Source organism: Schistocerca cancellata, chromosome 2 (assembly GCF_023864275.1).
Source record: "Schistocerca cancellata isolate TAMUIC-IGC-003103 chromosome 2, iqSchCanc2.1, whole genome shotgun sequence".
Lineage (NCBI taxonomy): Eukaryota > Metazoa > Arthropoda > Insecta > Orthoptera > Acrididae > Schistocerca > Schistocerca cancellata.
Genome location: NC_064627.1, coordinates 1,052,678,758 through 1,052,691,229, shown reverse-complemented (window position 1 = coordinate 1,052,691,229; position 12,472 = coordinate 1,052,678,758). Strand labels below are relative to the sequence as shown.

The window sequence follows — 12,472 nt, the reverse complement described above, 5'->3', positions numbered from 1 at the left end:
TTAGATTCTCTCCTGTATTGTTGTTTAGGCAATGCTTTCAAAAACAGATGGCTGTAATGATCCTGAGTTTGACATTGAATTTAGCAGCTCAGAAAGTGAAGAAGAATGTCATGTTACTTCATCGGAAACTGAAAGTGACAACATTTCCTCAGTTTAGTGACAAGTGCCCACCAGTGGTACGAGATAAATACATCCCATGTACTCCAACCAGCTCCTCCAAGATCTATGTTGACAGGAAACTGTTATGAGATACATAGTTAGTCTTCAAAGCTACACAGAAGCTAAAAAGTAACTTCAAGGATCAGGATGTTTCAGTCAAAGTCCAGTGGACAGGTATACTCAAGTTATTGTTATTGGTGATCCTCAAAATTTTGTAACTCATTATTTTGAGCTTTAAAAGCTATCTAGATTTATGTTCCAGGGAACTGTTTTGAAATACAGACTTTATAGTTACACAGAAACAAAAATATGGCTTTAAGTTTCAGGGTATTTCAGTCAACGTCCAGCACATGAGTATACTTGGAATTTTATTAGTGATGATTTCCAGACTTTTTAACTTATCATTTTGAGCATTAAAAGCTATCTTTATATGACTGTATGTATTGTCATTCATTGTAAGATGTTTTTCATTAATAGAAAAATATTATTTTTTTAGAACATAACTTGAGGAAAAAAGTTAAGTTAATTGGTTAATTATATGTCCTAAGTAATATATTGCTTGTAGTGTGAAGTGATGCTTTTCTACACTAAGAATTTGGTATGCTACACATAATTTCTTAAATACTTCCCTCAACCATCACACGTGCTCCTCCGTATCTTTTGCAAAAATAGTTATATTGTCCAGATGTACCATAAGCTGGTTTGGTTTCAGTTCTCTCCACCCAACAAATGCTGAATTGTGGCTGGTGTATTCTTCAACCCAAACAGCATATGCCAATACTGGGAGTTACCCAAAGGAACAGTAAAAGACATTTTCAGCTGGTCCTCTGGTGCTGCCTCAAGCTGATGATAATCACCCCATAGATCTATAGTAGAAAACTACATACACTGCCCCAAATTGTTCAGAGTCTCCATTATATTTGGAAATGATATTCATGGATATAGAATGGATATATCATACAACTATTGAGGTATCTCTAGTCACAACAAAATCAATATTTCTTCATTCCATCCAGGCTCTTTTTCAGTACAATCAACACAGGTACACCCCGTGAGCTGGCACTTTCCTCTGTAATACCATCTTTAATTGCCAATTAATGAACTCCTCCATTGCTAATTGTAGGTGACGGGGCACACAATATGGCTTACAGTACACAGGTGATTCAGTCAGAGTTGGGATTGTTTGTTGTATCACCGAGGTCCCAAGTAAAGACCCGTGAGAATTAATCAAGTCCTCAAACTAAAATGTACTTCCATCACTACGTTCTCCATTTCTTTTAAAAGCTTCTTTTTCTTATATGACACTGTCACACTGACAGCTTGCTTATGGCTAGAGTTTGAATTTGTCATCTATACATCATTTTCATCTAGAACATCTATTTTAATGACCAACAACCCTTTAGATAAAGCCATGTCTCTGTTCCCATCATTATCAATCCCAAAGGGCCCTACACACTCACTGTCTGTCTCCTGTACATGTACAATATTCCTCCATACAAAACACCTGCTTTCACCCAGTCACTCAGTGGCATAGAACATATTTATAGGTAGATTCATTCCTACGCTCATCCATAACAGTTTCCTTATACCTTCTGCTTCATCGTGTGAACTGGTCCTTACTGCTCTTTTACCCATTTTAATTGGTTCTTTCCAGCAAGACAAATATTGCTCTTCCATGTCACTGACAAATTTCCCCACTGGTGGAGCAATGTACCTCCGAGTTTTATTATGCATTGTGCAAGGTCAGTTGCATAATGCTTATACTGCAAATTTAGTGCTGGGATAACACAGTAACCATCGATTGCATGGAGCAAAATTTTCATATACTCCCAGAAATGTTTTACTCAAAAGAAAACATAAGATCACTGAACTCAGTGAATGCTCTTAATTATCCCCTGCTCCTCACAATTTGAACTGTGCAGGGTTTAACTGCCTCTTACACATGAGGTCCAAAATTGCCACAGACATTTGTGCATCTGTGTCTAATAAAAACTTGTGTTCCCTTGCACATACTACGTCGATGAAGCACAATTCCACTTATCTGCATGTTTCATTCATGCTAAAATTGACTGGGAATGTCATTTGGCAGCCCTGGGGCTCTCATTACCATTTAATGGTTCATTATTCCTATTTTGTCCCTTCTTATTACGTTCTTTACACTTTTTGTAAAAGTCCAGTTCTCAATGACTAACATTCCCCCACTTCCTACTTTGTGGCTAATGACAGTCTTGTCATATGTGGCCCAAACATCCCCAGCAGTAATTCCTGACATCAGCAGAAGAAATACTTTTCCCTCATGGACTTGAGATATGCATCTATTTCTTCTAAAGCCATTGCTGTGCCTAAGACTCTAGCTAAGTCCTTGGAAATTCCGCACGTACATTCTTTGACTCATCGGGTGCATACCTGTAAAACACATCTTGCAGAAGGACCCTATTCATCTCGTTACTGTCCATTTACTTGTAGGTATTAACATTGAGCTTTCTTATTCTATGCACAAAAGTTTGAATGGATTCGCCTTGTTTCTGTGAGACACCATTTAACTGTTTGCGGCAGTACCTACAACTGTTCTGTTTTCTATACTGTCGTACTGTCTCTCCTCAATACTTCAAGTAATTGTGCATTCCTCAAGTCCTCCTGGTATATAAAATGTGTTTTAGCATCCTGTATTAAAGATAATTTAGCCATTTGTAACAGTTGTTCGTCTGGCCAGCAACCCAGCTCTTTGGCTGTCAGCAGGTTATCTTTCTTGCCTTGCCTGAAAAATAATCAGCTAGGCTAGCGACACTCGCATCTAGGACAGATACGAAGAAAATGGAAGAGAATCTGTCCTATTTTAAAGTATCTAACCACCTATGCAGGTCTACATTACCTGCCGGCATTTACTGGATGCAGGAAAGTCTGAACCTTTTCCTGACTGGTAACCACTTGTGCCTTTGAGTTACTCATTGTGAAACCTGGATCTAACACAACAGAACAAACACAACAGGATAAACATAGGGTAATACTGGAACAGTTCTTTGACACTGCTTAATATTTTATGTCCTAGTGGTTGGCACTCTGTACATTTCCTGGTGTAATGTCCAAACCTTCTGTTCTCCCCCCCCCCCCTCCCCCCTCCTGTGGATCCGGGGGTTAGAACAGGCCCGAGGTATTCCTGCCTGTTGTACGAGGCGACTAAAAGGAGTTTCACATGTTTCGGTCTTTATGTGATAGTCCCCTGTAGGGTTTGACATTCATTCTTCAAAATTTTTCTGAAGAGTGAGCCAATTGGGGAAGGGCGCCTTCAAGGTGCATCGTGTCCATCGTGCATTGAGATCTTTAGCCCACTTTCTCGTCGTTGCATTGAAATCCTGCCCATTCTCCATCTCTTGGGCGAGGACACCTTCCTGGGTGCGTTATCCACCATGCACTATGCAATGTCACTTTCTGAATCACAGATGACCATGGACTTCTTTGCACCTGATATCCAGCACGGTTGCCAGTCGGTTGTGGTTGGGCCACCATGTACCCTGTTGGTTGTAGCCCCCTGACAACACAGGGATCGCTCTGCTGATGCCTGCGCCGTTAACTCCCCATGTATGCCAAGGGGTAGATGCCCATCCCCATGGGGCATTTGGACTCCCGGCAATGGCCTTCCTGCTAGGTGGCCTTTGCTGTGGCTGGGTGGCACCCGTGGGGAGGGCCTTGGTCAGAGTGGGTGGCATCAGGGCGGATGACACGCCATGAAGTGTAGTCCATCATCTCTTGCTGGTGGTGAAACACCAGCAGTCTCTAAGCGATCACGAGCTCAATTCAACGCACAGAGGTATGATCCCAAATCGTTCCACTCCCTGGCCACACCATGGGAGGAACGTCAGGCTAAGGATGGCAGCGAATCTTATTCGCCCTGGTACCTTGTATGTTCGAGAGCTGATGGGGAATCTTTCATGATGATGAAGCCTCAGTTTTTTGTTGAGCATTTAGAGGACAAGTTCAGGGAGGTGGAGGGCTTGTCCAGAATGAGATCTGGGTCAGTCTTGACCAAAACAGCATCCTCTCCCGAGTCACGGGAGTTACTCGCTTGTGACAAGCTGGGGGATGTTTCTGTAACCATCACGCCCGATAAGAGCTTAAATATGGTCCAGGATATCATATTTCGCAGAGACCTTCTTTTGCAGTCTGCCGATGAGCTGCACGCCAATTTAGAGCAGCGAGGTGTACATTTTGTCCGGCGTGTCCACCGGGGACCAAAGGATAATCAGATAACCACTGGTGCCTTCATCTTGGCCGTTGAGGGTGATACATTGCCCGAGAAGGTCAAGGTGATGGTCTACCAGTGTGATGTAAAGCCCTATATCCCTCCCCCAATGCTGTGCTTTAAGTGCTGGAAGTTCGGCCACATGTCTTCCTGCTGTACTTCCAGTGTCACATGCCAAGATTGCGGACGCCCATCACATCCCAATACTCCATGTGCCCTGCCTCCCATCTGTGTCAACTGTGGAGAGCACCATTCACCTAGCTTGCCTGACTGCAGGATTCTCCAGAAAGAAAGGAAAATCATTGGAGTACAAGACCCTGGACCGACTGACCCACACTGAGGCTAAGAGAAAATTTGAACACCTGCATCCCGTGCATATGACAGCGTGCCACCAACGCCACTACAACAGTTCTGGCACCATCAGCTCTGCCAACTCAGGTCGCCTCTCAGAGCCGGAAGACTACACCTGCCCCCTTGATGGTGGGGGGCATTTCCCTCCCTGTTGCTCCTGCACCTCCTACTTCAGGAGCAACCATCGGGGACATCCGTCCCCACTTCTAAGCCGGAGAAGCATAAGTATTCTTCAGTATTTCTCACTTAGAAGGGGTCCTTCGGGTCACTCCCTTCCCAGGTTTCTTCTAGTGAGAAAGACGACACCCGCCAGTGGCTGAAGAGCCCAATAGAAGCTGGTTGTAGGGTTTCACACTCATCCTCAGTGCCGGAGACTGAGCCAGTGAAGTCCTCCCAGCCAAGGAAACCCAAGGAGCAATGAGAGAAATACAAAAAGAAAACCCCTAAGACCAGGGAAATTGCGGTGGCACCCACACTACTGCTACCTAGATCTTGCCAGACCCTCAGACACAATGGATATAGACTGCTCAGGCAATAAATAAGTGGCAGCAGGTGACTCCTGAGGCGTAAACTGCCTCATTGAATGTTGCATGCCTTCCCAGCCTCACGATGTCATCCTGCAGTGTAATTGCGGCGGTTTTTTCCACCGCCTGGCTGAGCTACGGCAACTGTTAAGCTTTATACCTGCTATCTGCTTTGCCCTCCAGGAAATCTGGTTCCCAGCAGTGCGGACCTCTGCCCTCCGCGGCTATAAGGGATATTACAGGAACCGTAGTGACTGTAATCGAGTGTCAGGTGCAGTTTGCGTTTATGTCCTAAACTCAGTCTTTAGTGAACATGTGCCCCTTCAAACCCCTCTTGAAGCTGTGGCTGTCAGAATAAGGACGGCACAGGAAATAACTGTCTGCAATTTATATCTTCCTCCAGATGGTGCAGTACCCCTGAATGTATTAGCTCCACTGATTGATCAACTCCCTAAACCTTTCCTACTTCTGGAAGGTTGTAATGCCCATAACCCCTTGTGGGGTGCTACCATGCTTACTGGCCAAGACAGAGATGTCAAAACTTTACTGTCGCAATTTGACCTCTCCTCTTAAATACTGGGGCCACCACACATTTCATTGTGGCTCATGGTAGTTACTCAGCCATTGATTTATCGATTTGCAACCCAGGACTTCTCCCATCTATCCACTGGAGAGTACATGACGACCTGTGTGGTAGTGACCACTTCCCCATCTTCCTATCACTGCCCCAGTGGGGCTTTGAACAAGGCGGACTGGGGATCTTTCACCTTTGCTGTCACCGCTGAGTCTCCTCCACATGGTAACATTGATGTGATGGTTGAGCAGTTGACTATCACAATTGTTTCTGTGGCAGAACAATTGTTTCTGCTGCAGAAAACGCTATCCCTCGCTCTTTAGGGTGCCTGAGGTGTAAGGCAGTCCCTTGGTGGTCGCCGGAAGTCGCTGAAGCAATTAAGGAGCGTCGGTGAGCTCTACAGCGGCATAAGCGGCACCCTTCCCTGAAGCACCTCATAGTCTTCAAACAGCTCCGTGCCCATGTTCGCTACCTTATCAAACAACAGAAGAAGGAGTGTTGGGAGAGATATGTCTCCACCATTGGGTGCCACACATCACCTTCCCAAGTCTGGGCAAAGATTAAACATCTTTTCGGGTACCAGGCCCCAACAGCTGTCCTCGGTGTTACCATAAATGGCAAGTTATGTACCGATGTAAATGCAATTGCCGAGTACTTTGCTGAGCACTTTGCTCGAGCCTCTGTGTCGGAGAATTACCCCCCAACCTTTCACTGGAAGGGAACGTCCTCTCATTCACTACATGCTGCAGTGAATCCTATAACGCCCCATTTACAGAGTGGGAGCTCCTCAGTGCCCTTGCACATTGCTCGGACACAGCTCCTGAGCCTGATCGCATCCACAGCCAGATGATTAAACATGTCTCATATGACTACAAGCAACTGACTACAAGCAACTGACTACAACCAACTGGATCTGGTGCAATGGTGTCTTATCATCACAATGGCGTTAGAGCACCAACATTCCGGTGCTCAAACCCGGTAAAAACCTGCTTGACGTGGATAGCTATAGGCCCATCAGCCTCACCAACTTTCTTTGTAAGCTGCTGGAATGTATGGTATGTCGGCGGTTGGGTTGGGTCCTGGAGTCACGTGGCTTGCTGGCACTATGTCAGGGCAGCTTCCGCCAGGGTCGCTCTACCTCTGATAACCTTGTGTCCATCGAGTTTGCCATCCGAACACCCTTCTCCAGACGGCATCACCTGATTGCTGTCTTTTTTTACTTATGTAAAGCATACGACACGACTTGGCGACATCATATCCTTGCCACATTGTACGAGTGGGGTCTCCGGGGACCACTCCCGATTTTTATCTGAAACTTCCAGTCGCTCCATACTTTCCATGTCCAAGTTGGTGACTCCCATAGTTCCATTCATATCCAGGAGAATGGAGTCCCGCAGGGCTCTGTGTATTGAATGTCTCTCTATTTTTAGTGGCCATTAACGGTCTAGCAGCAGCTGTTGGGCCCTCTGTGTCACCTTCTCTGTATGCAGACAACTTCTGCATTTCATACTGTTGCTCCAGTACAGTTGTTGCTGAGCAGCGCCTCCAGGGAGCCATCCACAAGGCGCAGTCATGGGCTCTAGCCCATGGCTTCCAGTTTTCAGCCGCAAAGTAGTGTGTGCACTTCTGTCGGCGTTGTACCGTTCATCCGGAACCCGCTCTTTACCTTAATGACAATCCACTCACTGTAGTGGAGACATATCAATTCCTAGGACTGGTTTTCGATGCTCGATTGACTTGGCTCCCTCATCTTCGTCAGCTTAAGCAGAAGTGCTGGCAGCACCTCAATGCCCTCCATTGCCTGAGCAACATCAGTTGGGGTGCAGATCTCTCTATGCCGCTGCAGCTCTACAGAGCCCTTGTCCAATCCCGAATTGACTATGGGAATGTGGTTTATGGTTCAACAGTGCTTTCAGCATTGTATTTGCTTGACCCTGTGCACCACTGTGGGGTTCGATTAGCGAAGGAGCTTTTAGGACGAGTCTGGTGTCCAGCATACTGGTGGAGGCGGGTGTCCCTCCACTACAGATCAGACGTGTGCAACTGCTCGCCAGTTATGCAGCAGACATTCATAGTTCCCCTGAGCATCCGAATTACCGTCTCCTTTTCCCACCCGCAGCAGTCCATCTCCCATATCGGTGGCCCAGATCGGGGCTAACGATTGCGGTTTACATGCGGTCCCTTCTCTCTGAACTGGAGTCCTTCCCTTTACCACCTCTACTTGCGGTCCATTCACGTACGCCTCCGTGGTGTACACCTCGGCCGCAGCTTCGTCTGTACCTTTTGCATGGCCCTAAGGGCTCCGTTAACCCCGCTGCTCTACGCTGTCACTTCATCTCGATTCTTGACGTGTTCCGGGGCTCTGAAGTGGTTTACACCGATGGCTCAATGGCTGATGGTCATGTAGGCTTTGCATATGTTCATGGAGGACATATTGAGCAGCACTCCTTGCAGTTGGCTGCAGTGTTTTCACTGCAGAGCTGGCAGCCCTATCTTGTGCTCTTGCGTACATCCGCTCATGCCCTGGCGAGTCATTTCTCCTGTGTACTGGCTCATTGAGCAGCCTACAAGCTATCAATCAGTGCTACTCTCGCCATCCTCTGGTAGCGTCCATTCAGGAGTCCATCTATGCCCTGGAACAGTCCTGCCATTCCACGGTGTTTGTATGGACCCCAGGACACGTCGGAATCCCCGGCAATGAACTTGCCGACAGGCTGGCCAAACAGGCGACATGGAAACCGCTTCTGGAGATAGGCATCTCCGAAGCTGACATGCGGCCTGTCATACACTGCAAGGTTTTCCGGCTTTTGGAGACGGAATGGCATAACAGCACGCACAACAAACTGTGTGTCATTAATGAGACTTTGAATGTGTGGAAGTCTTCCATGCAGGCCTCTTGCAGGGAATCAGTTGTCCTCTGCCGGCTCCGCATTGGCCATACGTGGCTAACGCACAGATACCTACTCCATTGTGAGGACCCACCTCAGTGTCACTGTGGCTCCCTAATGACAGTCATCCACCTCTTGCTGGACTGCCCACTTTTAGCCACTCTGCAGCAGACTTTTAACTTTCCCAGCACCCTGCCCTTGGTGTTGGGTGACAATGCCTCCACAGCAGCTTTAGTTTTACATTTTATCCGTGAGAGTGGGTTTTATACTTCTATGTAGGTTTTAGCGCATGTCCTTTGTCCCTCTGTGTCCTCCACCCTAGTGCTTTTAGGGTGGAGGTTTTAGTGTGTTGCAGAGTTCCCTTTGTATTCTCATGGTTGGCCAGCCACTGTAATCTGCTTTCATGTTTTACTCTCTTCTGTATCTAGCATCTCTCTGTTGTTTCCTTGTCCTCTCGTCTTCCTTTTAGTGTTCGTTGCCTTCCGTTCGTTCTTGTGGCTTTTCCTTTTTTTCCATTTTGTGTTATATGTTCCATCCACTTTATTCTCACGCTTGTGGCATTGTTTTATTAGGAACAAGGGACCGATGATCTCGTAGTTTGGTCCCTTCTCCCAACCAACCTTCTGTTCTCGAAACATGCTACAGGTGATACCTGAGCAATGCCCATACTAACTAGGTGCAAACTAGTATATGCTACTGTCTCAGTTTACTCTGAACACCTCAGTTCATTGAGCGCACTGTCACGAACTGCACTCAAAAATCAGAATCGTTAAAAACCAATTGACCCACCATAGCAAAACATTTGAAGGGAGAACTGCCAGAGGAAAACACTTGTTTCCATTCACTACATTGCACTAATGATGGCGTAAGCTGACTCATGACATTGCTTGATGTCACTGGTAGCTTCTGACATCAGTTATTACAGTGCCAGGAAGATCCAAGCATAAAATGTCAGGAAGTCATCTCAGGATTGTGAGCTGGGTGGTAGGTTTGAAGAACCAGTCCCTCAGGTGGTGTGGAATTATAAGAGCAGTGGTATTAACATATAATTTTCAGCAGAATTCATACAGTCTCTGTGGGCAGTGCCATTGACACTGGACAGCAGAGCTCACCCTAACAAATTACATTGTGTACACTTGATTAAGAATTCATCCTAAAAAATGGAATGATTTGTGCCACCCCTCATAGCAGTAGACTCTTTTATACTTTTTCTTTCTACCTTGGGATGAATAGCATCACACTTCACTACATCTACATAGATACTCCGCAACCCTCCATATGGTTCGTGGTGGAGGGTACCCTGTACCACTACTAATCATTTCCTTCCCTGTTCCACTTGCAAATAGAGCAAAGGAGAAACGACTGCTATAAGCTCCTTATGAGCCCTAATTTCTCGTATCTGATCTTCATGGTCCTTACACGTAGTGTATGTTGGTGGCATTAGAATCATTCGACAGTCAGCTTCAAATGCCAGTTCTCTAAATTTTTTCAATAGTGTTCATCGAAAAGCATGTTGCCTTCCCTCCAGGGGTTCCCATTTGAGTTCCCGAAGCATCTCTGTAACACTTACACATTGTTTGAACCTACTGTCACCACTTTGGATCTCTCTTACTGAGGTTGATATACATGGAAATGTATTGTTCAGACATCTAACAGCGATGTTATTCCAGTACTGTACAATTATCCAGTAGTTGGATGTCTTGTACAATTGTATTAAGACATGGTAGATCTTCATAACAGTGTTTAAATATTATGTATTGATTTTGATGTTCCATTTCCAGTTTTAATGTTGTATATAGTGAGATGAAATACCTTACATGTAAGAGAATCTCTCTCGTGTCTACACAGATACGAGGGTGAGTCAGTTATTATCCGCAATTTAGTTATATATTTGTTTATTTTGGTAGTACTGTCGTTTTACATTGATGACGCATGCTTTGTTTATTTGTTGTTATATCTTTGCAATTTTCATGCTGCTAGGTTAGTTTCGTTATCGCTCCCTTGCTATTAATCATGGCTGCTCCGCTGTCTATTTGCGCCAAAGAAGAGCAACGTTCAGTGATTCGTTTTTTGTGGGCGGAAGGTGTATCAGTGGCCGAAATTCATCGAAGACTTTTGGTACAGTACGGGAACAGTGTTTTGCCATGGATTGAAAAATTCCGAAATGTCGCACAAATGTTACGCACAATGAAGGAGCCAGACGACTGTTTACTGCCACAAATGAAGAAAGCATTGAGCGTTCATGTGAAATGATTCTCGTAGACAGACAATTGACAAAGTGGCACATCATCTGCGAATTAGTCACGGTTCTGCCTACGAAATCATCCACAACAGGCTTGGGTATCATAAAGTTTGTGCAAGATGGGTCTCAAAACAACTCACACAGTTGCATAAACAAACACGCTTGGACATCGGCAAAAAATGTTTCGTTTGCTATGGTAACGAAAGGGACAACTTCTTAGACAGGGTCATAACTGGTGACGAAACATGGATCCATCATTACGAGCCAGAGAGTAAACGGCAGAGTGTGGAATGGAAACATCCAAATTTGCCGTGCAAGAAATAATTCATTATACAACCGTCCGCAGGAAAACTGATGATTATGATTTTTTGGGTTGCACAATGTCCAGTACTGGAACATTATGGGGAAAGGATCACAACAATAAACAGTGTAGGTTACAGTGAGATGCTTACTGCGAGGCTAAAGCCTGCAATTCGAAGCAAATGCCAAGGATTGCTGTCAAAAGGTGATGTGTTGTTGCATGACACTGCCGGTCCACATACTGCTGCCCACATTGCTGAAATGCTCCAGAAGCTCAAATTTGAAGTACTGGATCATCCTCCATATAGTCCTGATGTTGCCCCTTCTGACTATCACTTGTTTGGTCCACTCAAACAGGTATTAAGAGGCCGTCGATTTGCCTCGGATGAAGCAGTGAAAGAAGTGGTGCATTCCTTTATGAGGGCATCAGGAAGCTTGTACGACGACAGACCAAGTGCGTTGAAATGCAATGAGACTATGTCGAAAAATAATGTTCTTGTGAGTTTCCTATTTGATTACAATAAAATTTTATAAGTACTTTGCGGATAATAATTGACTTACCCTCGTAATTATGACTGAAAATTTTCGTGTTGAGATTATGACTTTTACCAGTCAAACATTAAAGGTGTTTCTTTGCACCTAAGGGTGGTACAATACAATATCTGCAAGTTGTAGGACACCACATACAGAGAATGTTTCAATAGTAAAAAAAAGAAGTAAACAAATATGTAATTTTTTCTGTCAAGTTTGTTGTAGTGTTCCTTATTTTAACTCGACTTATCTTGCAACCATATCTGTAGTTGTTACATTAGCATTTTTTGATTGTCGCAGCAAGGAACAGTTGCCGTCGCCAGATGCGCTGCCAAGCAGAGGTCACCTGGAAGAGGATATGGCAGTGCTGTTGGAGTCTGGAGAGGCAGCAGATGTGACGCTGAGGGTGGGCAAGCAGGGCGCCCGGATGGCAGCCCACAGGACATTGCTGGTGGCACGCTGCCCTACACTCGCTGCCAAGCAGCACGTTGAGAGCACGGAGCCGAGTGTCCTCACACAAGTCCTGCGCTTCCTCTACACAGGGCGGGTGGCGCTGGAGGTGGACTCAGCAGGTAGAAATGGCAAAATTATCTACACCAGCAATATAGGGTCTGAGTGATATCAATACTGATGCTCCATCAGATAAAACATCAATATTTTTGA

At 45.4% G+C, this 12,472-nt stretch overlaps 1 protein-coding gene across 8 annotated transcripts in view; it reads left to right on the top strand.

Annotated features, from left to right (window-relative positions):
- LOC126163041 (poly [ADP-ribose] polymerase tankyrase-2-like) overlaps positions 1–12,472 on the top strand; it is an 85,095-nt gene that overhangs the window by 29,444 nt on the left and 43,179 nt on the right. For all 8 annotated transcript variants that reach the window (XM_049919921.1, XM_049919919.1, XM_049919920.1 and 5 more), the window contains one exon: positions 12,110–12,381. In XM_049919921.1, the coding sequence (XP_049775878.1) occupies positions 12,110–12,381 (272 nt within the window). The remainder of the gene's footprint in view (positions 1–12,109; positions 12,382–12,472) is intronic.